Source organism: Camelus ferus, chromosome 32 (genome assembly GCF_009834535.1).
Source record: "Camelus ferus isolate YT-003-E chromosome 32, BCGSAC_Cfer_1.0, whole genome shotgun sequence".
Taxonomy (NCBI): domain Eukaryota; kingdom Metazoa; phylum Chordata; class Mammalia; order Artiodactyla; family Camelidae; genus Camelus; species Camelus ferus.
Window position 1 is genome coordinate 13834068 of NC_045727.1, and position 20995 is coordinate 13855062.

Consider the following 20995-nt stretch of genomic DNA (forward strand, 5'->3'; position numbering starts at 1 on the left):
TGGGGCAGATTATAAAATGGCATGACTTTGAAATACCTCGAGTACTGTCTCAACCTAAAGCTGACTTGTAAGAATGTAGTTGTCTGGCCTGATCGTAACTGATGAGTAATGCTGCAGCCACCATCAACACTCAGCAATACTGGTGGAGGCAGAATCACCAGGCTGACTGGCTTTAAAAATGCCACCACAGTATTTTTTAAGAGCAAGTTTCCCCCTGTACTCCACAGTGAAAATATATAAAAGGAAAAAGCCATACCTATATCTAAATATACGTACTCAAATTAGGTCACTGAAGTACAGTAAGACTGACTGCATGTTAACTGCAACAGGTTAACCTCAGTGTGAAAGTACATGTTGAAAAGAAACAAAATACAACCTTTACTAATAGATAAGTTCCAATCAGTTACAATGGCATCCTCTTGTTTATTCATAATTTCCAAAATGTTTTCACAAGCATGGCACATTTACTGAATTGAACTCCCCAGCATTAACAGATTTGATCTTCAGGATACCCAGATCAGCATGGGCAGGAAGAACAAAAATGTCCCACTTTGAAGAACAAAGGAAACTAAAGTACAGACTATAAATGACTTGCCCAACATTATTTTTGAATTAAATGGTAAGGGTTTGATTTCAGGATTTCTAGTTCCTAAATCAGTACTTTACCCCCAAATGCCTCCATCAATGACAAACCCATAAAAAGAGAGAGGAAACTGTGAACATCTGTATGTTCTAGTGGCCAAAGAATATCAGATCTTCAAGAGAAAGGTCTGAGGACCAAAGTCATCCCAGCTAAGGACAAAGCCATTTATCACTGATAGATGAGTGAAGTTCTAACCTGGCACATCTTAGGAATATCCTAAGAGGGCTCAAATCCCGAAGACACAACTAAAATTATCAAGGGAATAAGGAATCATCTAAAAAGATGAGGAATTTTCAGGCTGTGGTTCTGAAAGAAACAGGTTAGGAGAAACTAAGCCTTGTTAACTAAACACTGGCAACCCAAGACTAGGGAATGCCTCTGGGAGTTAAGAGCCTTAAACAAATCAAAGTTCTTACATAACAATGCAGCAAGATACACTCATTAACTTCATTATCCTAGGAGATGGTAGAGACAAAAAAAAATCTAATAAATAAGATGTAATAATGGTTAAAATTCAGCAAATATACATGTAAGATTTGTGCATTTCATTGTATGTAAACGTTTCTTTTTAAAAAACTTGAAACATAAAACAAAAAACACAATGTCATCTCATATAAAGAAGGAAAAAGAGATGCAATGGATTAGGGAGTGAAGTGAGACAGTTTAGGCATAATCTCATAATCTTCCAAGGCTGGTGTGGATGACTCTTGGTTCCTCTGACTGAGCAGGCTTGTGGAAAGCTTGGATTTTTGAGGCTTTCCTTGAGGTTCCACAAGGGCAGGTGCCTCTGTTTTTCATCTCTGTATCCATAGGACCCCATACAGTCAGTTCCCAATAGCTGAGAACTGGATTCAAGTCCTAGCTCTGTCACTTCCTAGCACTGGGACTTGGCAACAGGCTTTACCTCTGAGTCTCCATTTCTTTGGCTCCCAAAACAGACACCAGCCTATCCTGTTTGTATGACAAGGTCATGAGGGTCAAACAAATGTACATTCCAAAACATCTTTAAAAATAAGATGTCTATGCTTGCTATATTTTAATTAAATATATGAACCAAAATCTTCAACCAGTGAATGAGCCAGGAAACAAAAGTATTACAAGCATAGCTAGATTAGCCTTCAATGTTTAAAATGACCCAAGGAAGAATTGTTAAGATTTAAGGTTGAAATAGAGGTTTAAAAGCCCCAACAGTAGACTTTATTAGGAGGAAGCTCACAACTTATCCCTGCTTAAGAATTCAAGAAGTTTTTTCTAAGCTGGACACATGAAAGATTTAGTGTTGGACCAAAGTTCTATTTATGGCTGCATAAAATGTATAGAAAACTATATACAGAATAGCAACATGAACGTGGTCAGAGCTATTTCTGAAGGAGAAAGACAATGAGTGAGACAAAGACTTCACGAGGAGTCAGGAAGCATGGGTTCCAGTACAAGCTCAACTTCTGTATTTGTCCTGAATAAAGCCACTGCCCTCTCTGGGCCTCTGTTTCACATCATCTATGAGATAAAAGAGGTGACAATAGATAATCTACAACTTGTAAATTCAAAGATAGCAAAAAGCCATTTTGTAATCCATTATTCTGTGGCCTCACCTCACACCTCTCTGTACCTTTGTTCATGCTACTTGCTCTAAGTGTTCTGTACTTTTCCCCATTCTATAATCAATGAACTCTTATCCAACCTTCAAGGCCTACTCAAAAGCCACTAACAACGTGAAGTCTCTGCAGACAGACAACACTCATGGTTCACTTCCAGTAGGTTTCCATAACACACATCAAACAGTTCTACAGTTGTTTTAGGCCCAATCAATTGCGATGCCACTGAAAGGCAGGAAACATCTACTGAGCTCAGAAGAATGATGGACATATGCTAGGTGCTTCATAAAAAGTACTCTGATGAAACACATGAATGCTTACTCATTTCATGTTAAGGTATCTCAAGTAGCAATTTGATAAAGTCACCATCTGCACATTTAGAAAGGCCTACCTGGTCTGCACAGGTCTCCATGTTGCTCTTTTTCACTGGCGTAGACTTCCATGCACCAAGCATGGTATGCAAATGAGAAGAGATCTTCTATTTTAGCAGGTGGTCGGATTGCATTGTTCAGTCTCTTAAGCCACTCTTGACATTGCTCAAAGGTTGAGAACTGACACCTTTGTAAAGCCAAACAAGTACAAATGTAATCAGAAGGCAGTTGACAATGAAAACTAAGGGAAGCCACCATTTCAAGAGTGCCTACTCACAGCGAAGTGACAACTACAGTCAAGAAAGCATTAGAGATGTCCATTCCCATGTTTATCATTTATAATAAAAACAGGTCCAACAAATTTTAGCCAGTGGTGCAAAATGTCAAAAAGAAGAGAGCTAAACATGTAGAAAACTGGGGTTTTTTTGACAAATAAAATCTCTTGAGATTGGTTAGTAACAATTATTAAAGTAACATGGCAGTCATTCTCTTCCAGGAATGGAATTTTATTATACTTCTTCCACCAAAGCTTTATGGTTGTCCTCCAGAAATATGGTTAGAGAAGTTCTTTTTGTTTTGTTATGACATATTATGCCAAGTTCACAAATAGTTCACAGTACTACTTTTGGTCAATTGGGGAATAATATCAAAATTTATCTATTTAGCAATTAGAATAAACTAGTAACTTTAGATTGAAAGTAAGATACGCTACACTGAAACTTTCAGCAATGACCATGTAGAGAACAAAACAATTCTATTATCAATTACAATTTTCAGTATATATAACTAGGAGATAACTAGGAGATTAAAATAGTGTAAAAAAATAGTTTATCTTTTCAAATGCAGGGTTTAAAACTGAGTACTTAACAAGCAAGCTTTATAAACTGTAACTTATAAGCAGCAGCTATAAAAAGCAAGCCAAATCTCAATAGCTAGAAAGGAACTTAAATATTTACCTTAAAACCAAGGATGTCACTTAAACCTTTCCCCTCATCCCAATCAGTGTGGCTCATCAATATGCTAACACACAATGTTCACTGGCACTCCAGAATAGGGCAAAGAAATAAAGTAAAAACTTGGAGAACTAAAAACTAGTAGAGCTACTCAATTTTAAACGCATTTTAGGCATTACTTTGCAAAACCAGTATAGCAAAGATTAGGTCAGATAAAGCCAACCCTGGAGAAATTTGATGAGAAGCAGGACATTTGTAGTGTCTTAAAGTGACTCCCAGACTGTTTATAAGTTGCAAGGGAAAAAATGTACAAATTACACAGAAAGTGAGTGTTAAACTCACTTTATACTCTTGACAAGAGTGATCAAAGTTATCATCAATAAGAGACAGATGGACACTGTTTGCCTTCAGCTGTAATACAGCATCCTGAAAAGGACACAACCTCATAGATACAGTATTTCAGCTTAGAATGCACAATCTCAATTTAACCATGAAGAAACACTGGACAGACAAAAAGAAACATTCTATTATGAGGTTTTTTTCTTCAAAATGTGAATGTCATGAAAGACAAAGAAAGGTGGTGGGAAATATTCCAGATTAAAGGAGGCTACAGAATCATGACAACTAAACGTAGTATCTGCCTTGACTAGATCTTGTTCTAAATGAGACAGGAGTAGGGGAAATGTCATAAAAGGCATTATTAGGTCAACAGACAAAACTGGGACATGGATAGTAGATTGAACAAAGATACTGTAAGTGTAAAACTGTGAAGTTGATAATGATACTGTGGGTATGTATGAAAATATCCCTATTCTTAGGAAAGCATACTAAATAAAGTATTTCAGGGTGAAGAGCCATGATGATGTAACTTACTTTCAAATCATTCAGGAAAAGAATCTCTCTCACTCTCAAACACACACACACACACACACACACACACACACCCTGAAAGTAATAAAGCAAATGGGGTAAAATGTTAACAGCATATTTACTATTTTTATTTTTTCTACTTCTTTGTAAATTTATGTCCAAATAAAAATTTTTAAAATATCGTTCAAATAGCAAAGTCGCCTAAAGATTCAATATTTCAGGAACTAACTATTCAGAAAATATTCCTAACTAAGCTAACCCTCAAAAGCTGTTCTTCTGTTAACAAACCATGGATCCATCCTTTAAAAAATATTTTCCACACTAAGCAGCAGCATAAACACACCACATACCTGATAATTTTGCAGTCTTTGCAAGTCAAATGAAGCTGAAATATATCTCGGCATTCAACACTTTCTATAAGCTGTAATGGAACCTACAATTAAAAAAGATGAAGTCCCCTTAGTCAAAAAGGCATTGACCCTGAAGTTCTTCAATGTGTCCAACCAGGGTGATTAGAAAGCTCTATAGCAGAACAAAGCACACAACTGCATAGTCATCTGAATCAACAGTACTCAATGATTTACAGGGTGATTTAGGTTTCCCTTTATCAATCTCTAAAATCAATGGCATCAAGTCACATCATAGCATGAAGTCAACAAATGAAGAGGCACTACCACATCTGGAAGAACAGGGAAATAAGTCATCACTTAGGCATCAAACTCACAAGTTCATCTTTCAAAAACTATTTATGACACTGCTGGCTGTGATCTGAGACGACACAGGAGCTGAAGGGAACCAGAATGGTTATTCTGTCTTTTTTACAGAAAAGAACTGCAGATCAAGGTGGCAGAGGGACTATACTTTTCACTTGCCCCAAATGACAAAGTGGGAGTGTGGCTTCGTGTCAGCAAAGGAGCATCCTGAAAAAGGACTGGAGATCTAAACTGCCTGCAGGTTCCACAGAAAAGACAAGGCAGGAGCCTGACAAAGTTGCTGGTCTGCTCAGTAGAAAAGACCCACAGGAGGGAGCAGGCCATAAAGTAGCCTCATCAGCTAGATCTAATTTGCTTCCAAAGCCAAGTCCTGCCAAGTGGCGAGACATGAGTAAACCAGAAGGGTTCTCTTCCTGCCATCCAGTCAGCAGACTCTACTGAACACAGGAGTAAGTACAACAGTGGAGAGGGATCAGAGAAGGCAGGCAGACAGGAGAGAAAGCATCTGAACAGGGTGACAAATCCTCAAGTTGTCATGAGAATCCTTCTCCTGTCCCTCAACTCATCCTGACTCAACCTCTGGCTTCAAAGAGCAATTTCCAAAACTTCCAAAGAGAGTCTAGTAAAGTAACAGTGGATACTCTCACTGGTTGGAAAAGGGATAGACCACTCTTAGACTGAATTATGCCTAGCCAAAATGTGGCTCCAGGAGTTGCAAGTAGCATTCCAACAATTCGTGTTTTGCATAAGAAGGAAGTAGTCTCCTTCAGCCCAGACAGAAACAAGAGTGATGCTTGCCTAGGGTGGCCCTCGTGTTAGTTGAGCCAGTTTCAGAAACAGGCTTCTTGGCAACCCCTGCCCCACCATGCAGTTGCCAGAGTCAGCTGAGAACGCTCAGAACAAGGATGTGGGGATCAAAAAGCCTAATGCTGGACATTTTAGACAAAAACAGAAACTGGGGTAGGGAATAAAAAAGAGAAAAAAGCAAAATATTACTCAGGTAATGGCTGGGAGTTTCTACCTCAGGACTAGTACTTTCCTAATTAATCTACAAAATTCCCTTACATTTATAATTGGACCAGGAATAAGAGAAAGACTAAGAATTCTTGCCTGTGTTCTGAGAAAAAAGGAGCTTTGGCCCTCTGTTTTTGTTTAAGTCCTTAACCCCAAGGTGCTGTGAGAAACTGGAGCTGATGCAGCTAAAAATTCTCTCAAGACCTGTACATCTAAGAAGGAAAAAACAAAACAAAACAATGTATCAGTAGAGATAATTGTGAAGAAGTAACAGGAGATTAAGAGATCAGAAGAGGACACTGATTTGTTCTCAGGCCGCTCCTTTGGGTATCCTGTAACACTTGGGGGGTTTTTGGTTTTGGGTATTTGTTTTTTTTTTTTTTTTTAAGTACACCCCTTCTCTCTCCCCACCAAAAAAAAAAAAAAAAAAAAAAAGCTGGCAGGCTCAGTCTAGCAATAGCAATTAAGAGGCCATAGTTCTAATTTCAGTTTTCTAAAATTCTGCCTGCATCCTGACTTTCCTGGACAATCTTCCAACCTTCCTATACGCCACCAGCCTCTGCTTTCTGAACCTCAGATGGTCACAACTTAGGATGTCCCAGGCACAGGGAACAGGAAGAGCCTGGGGTGGAGTGAGTGAGCTCCACAAATCCACGTGCTCTCTTAGCAGTCACCTGTATCTCAGTCCCCTTCGATCAACTTTCCTTATAGCTAGAAAACCTGAAAAGCAGCTAACACTATTAGCAGCTGCTGGAGGGAGTGGACAGTCTGTGCTATTTTGCTACAAAGAGTCAGTAAGTTTTACATCCCTACTATTGGACTAGAGCCCAGGAGCCTATGTCCAGACTTTCAAAATACAAACATGAAACACTTGAGGGCATGCAAAACATTTGCTACCTAAATGCTTTCAAATACAAATTTTCATTACTTTAACACTGCAAATGTAAGGAAGAAGGATAAAAATATTGGTTGCTGGTATCCAGATACAAGCAAGTCATCAGAAATAACCATATGTACTCAAGTCACAGGTAAGGGAAAACAGCAGATTTTAATAATCATGCAGATTGTCACACGCAGGGAAGTTTAATATCTAGCAAGAACAGGGACACAGAAGAGAAATACTCGATTTTATATCAAATGAACATCTCCCTTTTTTGTTCCTCTTTCTACCCCAATGTTACTCTTCAGTGTTCCCTCCACAGATTGCCTCCTCTTCTAAAAAGGCAGAGCTGGCCTTCTTTTCCTCTTCATACATCCAACCAAACCAAAACTTTCGTCACATATGATATGAGGACCATTTCTTACCATTTCTACCACCAGACATACCCAATATTCAACCTCATAAGCAAAGAATTACATATTTAAGAGTCAGACCATTTTAAAGCCAAGGATGGTTAAGCCACTATACTAAAGACAGTGGCAAAGTCAGGACCAGAATCCATGTCTGTCCTCTAGCCCAGGCTCCTACCACTGTATATGGTACTCCTTTCTTTCTCCCTTTATGATTGCCATTCCCTTCTGTATGAGCTCTACCTTAGTTTCTCTTTCACAATTAACTAGCCTCTTCACCAGGGATCTTCAAGAAGAAAAACAGAATTTAAACCAGATTCCTTAGAGGCAATTCTATCCATGGAAGAGTAGTAAGAAATCTAAAGTCACATTCACATGCTCTCTAATCCACCGATTCAATGTTTTGTAGAAACTCATTTTAATTTTGCTCTTTTCTCCTCTAACTTCTACCTGCCAGGCAATTCTATCTCCCTTTACAGTGCTTTTCCTCTTAATGAAATCCACCAAACTCATGCTCAGAACAAGGCAAATACATTCAGTGCTGTTAATCAATTCCTCAAGAGGTCAAAAGTTACATCATGTACACCAAAACTCTTAAGCACATCAATCCAAAAAAGCAGAAAAGCAGCAGTTTAAAATTTTTAAAGACATGCACAAGTATTAAAGAGACAGCACTCTCTCATTCCAGAGAGAATTTTATGTCATCACATCCTACTATATTTGCTGTAATTCAGTCTGGGTATTGGTGGGGAGGGGATATGCGCACATGAGCACACGCATGCACGTGTGTATTATTTTTAAGCACTAGAATTTAAAAGTAGGATAATATCTACCTTTTAAAAAGAAATGCCCTTTTTATAGCCTGAATGGGAAGTACTAATCTTGTATTACATTGAAGCAAAAATGGCAGTAAGTGTAAAAATATAGCAAATAATGAGTCTTAACCTAAAATCTGTAATAAATTGTGGAATACCTGGGCTCTAAATGTTATGATTTAAAAACCAGCCTAAAGAAGACTGTCATACGTTGAAGACCCAAACCCTTTATTGCTCACTTTTGATATTTACAAGATACTCTTCCAGCACTGGTTTCAGAGGCCTCTCTAGTTTATGAATGCTAAGGCCAAAGTACATTAAGTTTTAATAATAACCTTATTCTGAGGCTTGGGGAATAAAGATTTTTGATATATGACAGTTAGACAATGGGGAAAAAAAAGTGGGAAAATGCTAAGGAAGGTGTTTCCAAATGTACTTCCAGCTTGTTCCTAAGAAGCATTAACAGACCAGTCTGGAAACGGAAGTTTCAGTGTCCTTCTAAATACTAATGTTGATTTTATAAATTATTTCTGATTGAAATCCAGTTTACATTTTTTGAAGATCACAACTCCCTCTGCTTATGTTTGAACTGTGGGGCTTTATCCCCTGCTTCCAATCTGTCCTCATTACAGGGTACCACTAAACTTTGTCTAATACAAGGGAAGGGACTCATGCCGAGAGGACACACTTAGCAGATTTACAAGGTGAGCATCTGACATTCAAAACCAGTTTGTTCCAAGCACAGGTGCAACAACAGCCTAGTATTCTCATGCTACTTACTGGGATTTCAGAAGCAGCAGACTGAGAGGCAGTCTATTGAATTACACAACAAAAATTATTTTAAATATTCATGAACTCCATTTGAACATTTACTTGATTATAAATTAGATGAACAAAGAAATGTATCTGTACATATGTAAAAATAGTTTGGGAAAAGCATAGAATGGGAGCAATTCATACCTTACATGCTACAAATGAACTGTACTACAGAGATTCTTTATTCTAGAAATTGGAAACTTGCTAGACAGTAAACGTGTGTGGATTAAAGTAATGATGTATTTCAATGTGCTGTGAAATTAAGAGAACATATGATATCAGGTAGCTATTTAAAACCTGATGGTAATTCATTCTCTTAAGTGCTAAATATGCTGATTTAAAAGCATGCAAAATGATGCAAACTGGGACATACCACAATACGGACTGGCACATCTGGGCTTTGATAGTTGATATGTGTTTAATTTAGATATAATAATCTTTAAAGGGAGGTGTCTGTTGATCTCACATATTTTACTGAAATACTTATCTGCTAAGGGAGGAAAGGAAGGAGAGACAGGGAGCAACACCACCAACTCTCTAGTCTCCATCCAGGACCTAGTAGTATAGGAGGAGTCATCGTTTCCTGGAGGAACCACAGGTTTTAGGAACCTTAGCACTAACTGTGATATGATTTATTTGTATGGGGAAGTCCTAGTCTCTCTCAATCTGAAATGTTTAAGGTCATTACAATACAAAAAATACTTTTCCACAATCATTTTCCTGTGCAAAGTCATTATCTTTGGCTTTTTAAGCAACATGCATACTCTATGCCTTAGAGGGTTATAATGCTAACCGTAAAACACTTTTAGGTGAAGAAATGGGTCAAAAGTAAGAATATGGGTAAGTTTTCTTAAGCACTGTATCTCAATCACAATGGGGGACCAACAGTTCCAGTAAACAACCTACTCACAAAGCTACTGTTAGAGACAAAGATGACACAGACCTATTCAGACAGAAATATTGCTTTTAAATGAGCTTTTAACACAAATGGGGTTTTTTAATGGTCTTATATCCATTTCAAACCCATAGTGACTTCAATTCACTTAATATTTACTAAATACCATGGCACCAGGAGACATGATGGATTCTGAAGATACAAAGATGAACAACCAAAACATTACAACAAATCTGGTAAATGTTGTAAAGGTGTACTCGAGATACAGAAGAAGCTAGATGAGAATGTAATCAACTGTCAGGGATGGAACAGGGACTGAGAGACTTCAGAGAAGAGTTTATCACCTGAACTGGATTCTGACAGATGAAGAGAAGCACCCTGAGTAGAAGAGAGAACTCAGAAGTGTGAGGTATGGTTGACAGTCCAAGGAGGTGGCTTTACTAATACAAAGGGGAGAAGGGGGGAAAAAGGGAGACAGAAAAACTGTCAGGGACTAAGGATCACACCACTTAGCTTGACACCATGCTAAGAAATTTCATCTTAGAAGTAGTGAAGAAACACTGAAGTGCTTTAGGCTGGCAAATGACATGATCAAATCCATGCTTTCTCTCCAACAGACCCTATTTCCAAATAGATCTAAGAATAGTCTTTTAAATACTTGGCCATAAACCAAAAAGCTGAAAAATAGGGGCTATATGGAAAAATGCAATGATATGAAACTATTACTACCTCCACATATAATTTAATTACAACTTCTAGACATTTAAACACAAAATTAAATTGGGCAGTTATTACTGTCATTACTTCCACAGCAGCTGGTAGAGAATTTCTGGTTGCTGGGATGTTATAGGCAATTTCATTCTGTCTTCTCCTGTCATGGCCACCCAATGCCAAATGAACCCTGCTGAACACAGGGCTCTATGATATGAAAGCACAACAGGCCCGTGTCCTGGATGAATTCAGTGTGTATTTTACCTGACAGACATAAAACTAACTTGATAGCCATGACCAAAGCCCAAATCCAGAAGCCAGAAGGAATTCAGGCCATGATAACTCCTGGATGGAAATGCTTAACCACAAAGAATAATAAATATTAAAATAATAAATGCCAAGCACAAAGAAAATGTCAGCCACCTGAGTCTTTTGACCAGGGAAAAACGTGACGAAGGAACTAGGTAACCTTTGGATGGTTAAGTAAAATAAACTTAAGTGACAGATTTTAAAGAACCCTAAAATGAACCCAAAAACACAGAGCCTGAATGAAAGTATAGTCCTGAGCTTTTATAAGATGTCATAATACACTTCTTTGTGCTAGAACCAAAGTGTAAAAAGCCACAATACTGTCCACTAAGGAAGAAAGAAGGCATTCACTTGGCCTAATAATAATAAGTACATGAACCTTTGCATCTCTGTGGCTGAAGGCATATTAATTGAAAACTATTAGTGATGACTACACCGGAAGAACCAGTTCACTGAGAACACCCTCATAACCGAAAAGGGTAAACGCACTCTTGAGAACTGAGAGCCTTCCTTCTCTTCAGCAATATATAGTCCATTATGCAAATAAACATTGTACTTAACATCTATATTTATACCACTAAGGAGCCATTAGAGTAACTTCAACCTCTAATGAAAGTCTGCATTGAGCTCAAAGTACATCTCATCAGTTAACATTAAGGTCCAGGAAATTCTCTCAACTGAAGCAGTTGGTAACTACTAAAGGCTGAGGAATAAAAGCCTATACAGCCTTTGCCCCCTTACAAAGCTTAATGATACAGCATTACCTACTGCAAATCATGCACTGTTACTAAACACTCAGCTGCTCAGCTGACAACTACATGTATCACTTTAAATCAAGTGTAACAGCTGCCTCCTAACCTACTGTCCCAAGTGCTCAACTGAGAGAAAAGCAGAGCACACCATTTTTCACACCCAATCCTGTACAACACTCCTCTCTTTGAGAACATTAACAAGTATTTTGAATTCCTTTCTCCATCTACTTTACTGGGAGAATAGTTGATCATCACTTACATTAACAAGAGACTCCTTGAACTTGATGTGAAGTCTGTAATTAGAAAGGGCAATGATGGCATCTTCAGCACGGCCCACATACTCTGTGCTTTCTCCATGAAGTTCAAGGAAAGGAACCTTCAAAATGGAAGAAGAAACCCTTCAGAGTTCTGAAGCAGTAAAGCAAAGTCTTCGAACATGGGTCAAGTGAATGGATGATAAACCCTGTCACTCAAACTTAAAACACAGTACATAAATGGGTAAGAGGCCTAAGGAGGATGGGTCTATACCTGCAAGATTTAAAAAAAACAAAAAAAAAAACACCTTGTTATTCACATTCTAGACTACTGAAGGAATGATAGATGATCATCTCAAGCAGTGAATTCTCAGGAAAAGTCTTCCTAAAAGGAAAGATGTTTTCCAGCTTACATTTCTACCATGTGTATGGATTAGGAAAAAATATATTTATTATATAGTACATTACTTCAATCCATTAGCTCTGATACATTGTTACTATGATGCTTAATACTTATTTTACAATCCAAAGTGGCCTAAAATTACCTGAAGATTTTCATCCTCCCGGATCAGCTGTTTCCTGGGAAAGATCTGGTTGGCCTGGATGCACTCAAGGCTGTGCCGAGTCTCTTCATCCTGGAAAGACCCAAACCTTTAAATAATTTCAAAGCTCCTATTCATCCCATATTTGATTCTTCTGCCATGCCTAGTAGCATAATGACAATGAGAATCCAGTGACCAAGGTGAACAGGCAGAAAGCTCAAGAAAAAAATATTCACCCTCATAAGTGTTCCATCCAATACAGTAGGTGCCTCTAGTCAGAGAACATGCCAATGCGTGGGGGAAAAAAAAAGTCAAGAGGTTAAGAACATTTTTATTAAGCACGTAAGTTGTTAGCATATTACGTGTAAGAGAAACCAAGATACAGTGGTTTTTTTTTTCTCTTAAGTTTTAACCTTAAATTCTTATTTTTGAAAGAAACACTGAATTATTTAAGAATGAAATGATGTGACTGGTGTCTGGAATTTGCTTCAAAATAATTGGAGGGGGAAGGGTAATGAGGAAGTGAATGGGGCATAAAAGAAATAGAATTGTCCATGAGGAAAAATTCATGAAATTGTTAAGTGAGAGTTTACTATATACCATTGTGTCTATTTTGGTTATATGTGAAATTTCCATAAGAGAAAACTCTTTTTCTTTTTAATGTAAACTTAAGAACTGAATTCTCTAACTGAAAACATGTGAACCACTATTCCTGACTTACTCTGCCTAATATCACCAATGAGATTTATTTTTATTAAGGCAATTCCCAAAGCAGCAGCAATAAATTGTAATCTAAATGGCACCTGGATAGAACTAATTATAATCTGTATAAAAAAGAAGTCTCTTACATTATGAATTTTTATGGTATGGGAAGACTGGGGGGGGGGGGCAATCTATTGGAAAGTCTTGATTGTAAATTATGATGGAATCTGTTTACACAGCAAATTTTGTAAGAGCAAATCACATGTTCAACTGACAGCACCAATAATTACAACCACTAGTTAGCAGACATTTCTGTACACACTACTTATCACAATTCCAACAATTTTTTAAATCTCCTGAAAGAAAACTCCTACCTATAAACAATACTTAAGGTTTTATCCAGTAACAATCTTAAATCATAAAACCCTTATACTCTAATAATGTGGTTCCCAAAGTGAAGTCTGCAGATTCTGAGACCCTTTCAGGGCCTCTATGAGGTCACAACCACAGTCACAATAATACTAATACATTATTTGCCTTTTTTTCACTGTTTTGATATTTGTACAAATAGCACAAATGGAACTGGTGGGTAAAACCACTGGCACCTTAGTACAATCAAGGCAGTAGCACTTTGAATGTCCTTGATAAAGCAGGGGGGAAAATGATAAATTTTATTAAATTTTGACCTGTAATTTTTTTTTTTTTGAGGAAGAAATACATTAAACCTTTCTTCCGCATCCTGAAGTACTATGGTTGTCTCAAAGTAAAGTACTTGTGCAGCTGTTTCAGTTACAGGCTGAACTAGCCAGTTTTTTCATTGAGTGCCATTTTTAATTGAACAACTGACAAACTACAGTAATTCAGACTTAAGCATTTGGCAGATCTTTTCTCCAAATGACATTACTTGCCAATGATAAAGCTTTTATAGAAAATCAGAATTTTGGAAAATCTGTCATATCTGCCACAATAAACTTCACAGCTTCCCAGTACTTAAGATTTTTTTGATGCCATCAGTGCTGATACTACCAAGTGTGATTTTTTTTTTTTTTTTTAAACTGAAAGCAAGTTTATTTAGAGAGATACACACTTCACAGACAGTACGGTCTTAAGGGGGAGCTGTTTAGGACACAGACATTCCACAGGCAGCATGCGGGCCATCTCAAAAGCCAAGAGGGAGGGAAACAGATGTGTGGGATGTTTAAAAGTAGATACACACTTCATAGAATACAGGCCGTCTCAGAAGGCAAGAGTGACTTAAGTGTGATTTTTAGAAGAAATTATATCATGAAATATGTCTACATTTGGAAGATCTGTATTATTCAATAAACCATTATTCTCAGAATGACCGTGTGATGTTACAAAATCAGGCATGGATAGAAGATCCATTTAAAGCACAGGATAGACCAATGGTTTTAATATAATAGAATACAAGCAGCTCACTGATAGGGCTTCAGATTCCACACTGCAACTAACCTTCAAAGAATTATTATTTGTCAAGTTTTGGTGTACTATGATAGAAGAATATACACAACTACCCATAAAAACTATTAAAATACTCTTTCCTTTTCTAAATACTTATCTGGGTGAGGCTGCGTTTCATTTATTTCAAATAACATATTTTAACAAATTGGATGGAGAAGTAGATATGAGAATCTAGCTACCATCTATTAAGTCAAATATTTAAAAGATTAGTTAAAATGTAAAAAAAAGCCACTCTTTCACACTAATTACCACTGGAGGAGGAAAAAATTACTTTTCATTAAAAATGCTAACATTTAATTAGTTATATTATTTTTAAGTGAATTTATGAACATTTTAAAGATTTCTCAGCTGTAACTTTTAATATAGTAAATACAGACATACTCCACTTAGACAAAAGCTCTTCTGGGTCCTCAATAAGATAACACTGTAAAAGGAGGTCCTCAGACCAAAGAGTTTGAGAACTGCTGCTCTATTATACTCCAATACTAAACACAATCATCCCTCAGTACCTGAGGGGTACTGGTTCCCTCCCAAAGATACTAAAATCCACAGGTTCTCAAGTCCCTTATATAAAAAGGTATATGGTCTTTACATATAACCTATGCACATCCTCCTGTATACTTTAAACGATAGCTGCTTACTTATAAAACTTTACACAAAGTAAATGTTATGTAAATAGTTGCCAGTGCACAGCATATTCAGGTTTTGCTTTTAGGAACTTCCTGGAACTTTCCCTGTTAATCTGGGTTGCCTGAATCCATTAATGTGGTACCACTAACTGTACCAATTAAAGCTGTTTCATTTTAAGTCAGACTTTCTCTAAAACCATTCTCCTAGTGATGAAAAGAAGAGCCATATAGAAGCTTGAGTAGCACTCGCTCACCTAGCTACCACCTACAGAACTAGTATCATTGCTACTCTAGCTGAATGGGCCCATTCCAATCTGTCTAAGGGGCCATTTTATCTTCAAGCACAAGCTTTTAAAAGGTGTTTTTGAAAGTTTGATATTTAAAATGTAGAAAGAAGTTAGTGGCTTCAATTTTAAAAATAAAACAACTTTATAAAAATGGTTCATGAGACGTTACAAAAAAGTATTAAACTTCAGTCATTATTAAATAGGGACTCTTATTAAACAAACTATATGTTAATAGTGTCACTTCCTTAGGACTGCTAGATATTCACCATGATTGTCAAGAAATCATAGCTGATAATCAAATAATTTCAAAAGCATAAGCATAAAAATCTATTCAGTTATTCATAGCAAAAAAACCTAAATAAAAGTTTAATGAAGTTAGTATATTTCAGTCAGGTTGATATGAAGTGGCCTGGAGCCTCCAAAAATATTATTACCTAGGGCGTACAAATGGCTCCACTCCTACAAACACCAAAATAATTCGTTAGCTGAAGAGCTCAGTTCCATTCTATTCCTTTCCACTCATTTCTTCTGAAATCAATGATTGGGTCAAAGAATAAGGGACATATTTGAAAGGAACTGATTTTTCTATAATAGCCTTTTTCTTTTTAACCAATTCTATTTCTATCCTTAAGAGTAGTTCTTGACTTAAAAGAACACAGAGTATTTGCACTTAGAATTAAAGAGAAAGGACAGGAGAAACCTTGAATTTAGCAAGATTTTTCTCATAAACCAATAGGGGATAGGCAAGAAATGCTATGAAACATGGAAGGAAATTTTTAAATATTTACTTTTTAAACTCACATAAATATGTAAGGCCTAAACTTTTTAATTTTTTTAACTGAAATATAGTCTGTTTACAATGTGTCAATTTCTGGTGTAGAGCATAATGTTTCAGTCATACATATACACTACATGTATTCATTTTTATACTCTTTGATTATAGGTTACTACAAGATATTGAATATAGTTCCCTGTGCTATACAGAAGAAACTTGTTATCTATTTTATATATACTAATTAATATTCACAAATCTCAAACTCCCAATTTATCCTTTCTTACCCCCTTTCCCCCTTGACAACAGTAGATTGTCTACTATGTCTGTGAGTCTGTTCCTGTTTTATAGAGAAGTTCATTAGTGTCCTCTTTATTTAGATTCCACATATGAGTGATATCATGGTATTTTTCTTTCTCTTTCTGGCTTACTTCACTTAGAATGATGATCTGTGTCCATCCATGTTGCTACAAATGGCATAATTTTATTCTTTTATGGCTGAGTAGTATTCCACTGTATAAATATACCACAACTTCTTCATCCCATCATCTGTCAATGGGCACTTAAGTTGTTCCCATGTCTTAACTATTGTATACTGTGCTGCTATGAACATTGGAGTGAATTTATCTTTTTGAATTAGTGTTCCCTCCAGATACATGCCCAGGAATGGGACTGCTGGATCATACGATAAGACTATTTTTAGGTGTTTTTTTTTTTTGAGGAATCTCCATACTGTTTTCCATAATGGTAAGGCCTAAACTTTTATTCTTTTCAAGATCATTTTATAGAGATACCCATTATTTTAAGTGATTCCCTGACTAAATTTCTACTGATCTTTAATTGGCATAGCACTGAAATAATACAGCAGGCTTAAAAAAAACCAAAACACTAGAGAAACAGGCAAATATATTCAGTATCTTATAGTAACCTATAATGAAAAAGAATATGAAAAGGAGAATACATATGTACATATAAGACTGAAACAATATGCTGTACACCAGAAACTGACACAACATTGTAAACTGACTACACTTCAATCAACCAATCAATAAGATTGTCTCAGTTCACATTACCTGTAAGGCTTCTGAATTTATTTTTCCCCCTTGTACATAAAAAGGCATTTAATCCTCAAGGATTAGGATAAACTATTCACCAACTTTCCAAAAAGAATGGTGTTAAGTATTGCTTGGCTAAACGTAAATTGAATTAACTGCCTCATTTATTAGTTTCATAGGTAAAAGGGAGGCCAACCTTGAGTTGGCTGATAGAGGAAGAGTTAGAAGGAGACAGAAGGCAAGGAAGAAATAATCTGGTAAACGCTGGCCTGATAAGAGGCTTGCAAACAAATTTCTCCTAGGCTAGCTATAAGCAGTAACTTATTAGCAGCAGAAAGAATGTATTCTACATGGTCAATTTCCTGGTATTGCTGAGGAACACCGAGGATTGTGGAATCTGGCACCAGCTCTGTAAGGTCGTTACGGTCACCGATAAAATCTTGAAAAAGGGATCAGTCACCACAGTTCCAGGATAATTTCTGCTACTGGCTAAACTATGCAGGTGAGAGAGTTAAGTCTACACTGCAGAGGGGAAGTTAACATTAAAGATAAATATTTAAAGAACACGTGGAGCAAAGGCTGATGAGTGAAAACAGCTATTAACTAAATTCATATATAGCGTTTCCGAATAAAAAAAACTACCTACTCCTAAGAGTGAAATGTGTGTAGGAACATTTGGCAAATGTAAAAGTCAAAGTGATTATCAGTTCCATCGTCACTTCCAGCTACCATTCTTAAGACTGGTATTAAAGGCCATCAAAAATACAATTTCCTTTGATATAATGCTGGTGATTTGTTTCAAAATAATCTAAAGAGGTGGGGATGAAGGAGTCAGAAGAAACAAGTGTGGCCATGAACTGATGATTATTGCAGCTGGTTGATGCACATACGAGGGTTCATTATACTACTGCCAATTTGTATAGGCTTGAGATTTTCTATAATGAAACATGAAAACATTTTCCTAATGCTTAACCTCCCCCAAAAAAAAGACACACTTTGATCTAATTTAAGAACCTTTAAAAGTATGAGACAGTGTTTCAATCGAGTGCAGAGGTATACACTAAAAAAAAAAAAAAAGAAAATTCAGTGCTCCTGAATTCTCTGCACCAAAAATAAGGATTAAGGCCATATAACCAAAACGGTAAAACAATAGAAAATATTAATTAGTATTACTTAAATCAATGGTTCAACACCTTGGAAAATGTTATGCAGCTGGTATAAAAAAAATTAGGAACCCAATGAATCAAAGGGAAATGTTTAATTTATTTAGTGAAATAAGCAAAACAGAAACTTAATTATGTTTTAATTCCAACTACGTAAAATATACATATGGACATAAACAAGTTAGAAAGGAATACAACCATGGGTTTTGGTGGTAGAATTGTAAATTTAAGTATTTGTAAAAACTTATTATAATGCTGCTTTACAAGTGATTAAACAAAAAAAACACATGGCCATACTGCTCCCCAACTACTGCGCAAAGAATTATTTCCAGAGTGCACCAGGAAGACTGTCTGCAGGGCACCAGAGACCCCAGCAGCACCAGAAGGAGGACCACTCCGTTGTAGCCGTTATACAATGAAGGACAACCCATCAAGTACAGAACATAGCTGCTTTCAAAAGCTATCATTTGCTATTCATTAGCACTGGCAAACATATCATATAAATACTAGGCAAACGCCTTTCCAATTCATTAAAAACTCAATACCAGAAACAAAAAGAGGGCAAAAAAACTTTTTTTAACTAAAAAAACCAACTCAGTACCAATAAAATATAGTCTAGAGGCAAATATTAAAGTTCACTAGTGTTTGGGGATAGGATACATCAGAAAGTTGTTATGTCCCAAACTAAGAAAAAACTGGCACAGCTTTAAGATGAGAGCAATTAGTTACCTTTCTCCTCATTTTAATATGACACTTCCGCACAACTGGTTTTTTTGTTTTGTTTTAGTTTGTTTTTAATTTTGAAAAGCATTTTCCACCCATGTCCCTAATGAAGCTTGAAATTAACATGGCCTTTTCAATTCCTTCTTTGTGCACCAGCACAAAATGAAGTTTGGATCTAGGAAACAACACCAAGGTAGAAGCAGGATAATATTACAGAGAATCATGTCTTTTTTAAGCCTTAAAGCACTGTTTTCATAGTTTCAGGGTTGACAGAAATGTGGTCGGCTCATTGCTCCATCTTCTCTGCCTGAACTGGGCCCTAAATGGCCCACCAGTCATTGAAATGTCCACAACATGCTCTTTTCAGTCAAAAACATAGGCAGGGGGTGTGCAGAGCTAATTCATCTTCTTTGGGATAAAAATATTGCCTTAAGAAGGTAGAGAATTGCTTCTATTCAGAAAGGTAAACTTTATAAAGAGTACATGTACGACCATATCATAATTCTCCTACACACAACACACGCACAGAGAAAAGCTTTTCACTCTATTTGGCTTCCTAGAAAAGGAATAAGAAACCTAAAGTCTAAGAAACTTGGATTTTAGTCGTGACTTCATTTACCACCTGACTGAAAAGTAAGAGACAATATCTAACTCACAGGATTAAAATTAATAGTTTCTCTGTTTGGGGGTTTTTGGCTTTTTGTGCCACGTGCGCCACCAGGGAGGGCATTTATTACTGAGCACATTGGAGAAATGACTGGATGCAGTCAACCCCGCCCCCAGTAGCAGGGACCCCTGCCCTCGACAGAATACTCTATAATTATTACTACTAAGCAAATAATAGAAGGAAACAGGACAGTTCTGAGGAAGAAAAAGTGAAATGATTTCTTACAAAAACAAAAATGGGTAAGTACGAATTTATTAGTATTCACTTAATTGTCAGGACTGAGTTCAAGTCCAATTTTCCTGTTACTTCTTTGTACTTACCATGACAGGAGGACAAGATTAGGAGGAGAGATCCCCGTCCCTTCTTCAATATCTGGCAAGGCTTTTCTTTCCTTTATGCCTGGGTCTTGAAAAAGTAAAAGAGAGAAAAAGGACAAAATTGGGAATTTCTCCCCAAATGGCCATACCTTAATTAAAGGAACTACATACACATGGACCTAAAGACTTGACCAATGTCAGTCAAGAAAAAGTTGGCTATCACACAGCCAATTCCCACTAATCAAATCTAAACTCCATAATTCCCTTGTGAAAATCTTCCTAGTCATAACCTATTTGGGCAAAAAAGTTGCAAAGGCTTATGTTCCTGATGTTGATAGTAATACGAAAAATATTATAAAGCTTAGATGAAAATAATAAAGCAATAAAATTAAAACCAACCAGCAAATACAAAAATAATATTCTTGCAATATTACAGGATGTTGTTGTGGTGATCTGTAACTTCAAAATGAATCTCCCCATCTGTGGGAACTAAACTAGTTTATTTAGAAAACAAAATATGAAAAAATTTGCCTTTTTGTCCCAATATTCTATACTCACTGGAAACACACATAAACCGTGCTAATACCTCTACCTGGCTTTTAAAAACAACTATAAGGATGAGGGAGGAATACCTAAGTGGAAAATCAAAGACAGG

General features: G+C 36.6%; 1 protein-coding gene across 13 annotated transcripts in view; it reads right to left on the reverse strand.

Moving 5' to 3' along the window:
* The window catches only part of MTMR3 (myotubularin related protein 3), a 116075-nt gene that overhangs the window by 32622 nt on the left and 62458 nt on the right, over positions 1-20995 (reverse strand). For 8 of the 13 annotated variants that reach the window (XM_032471338.1, XM_032471344.1, XM_032471339.1 and 5 more), the window contains 6 exons: positions 20344-20428; positions 12547-12636; positions 12007-12123; positions 9045-9077; positions 4783-4865; positions 2630-2796 (listed from right to left, as the gene is read on the reverse strand). In XM_032471338.1, coding sequence (XP_032327229.1) covers positions 2630-2796; positions 4783-4865; positions 9045-9077; positions 12007-12123; positions 12547-12636; positions 20344-20346 — 493 coding nt within the window. In that variant the 5' untranslated portion in view covers positions 20347-20428. The remainder of the gene's footprint in view (positions 1-2629; positions 2797-4782; positions 4866-9044; positions 9078-12006; positions 12124-12546; positions 12637-20343; positions 20429-20995) is intronic. The other 5 variants (XM_032471340.1, XM_032471349.1, XM_032471348.1 and 2 more) reach the window with 2 other exon arrangements.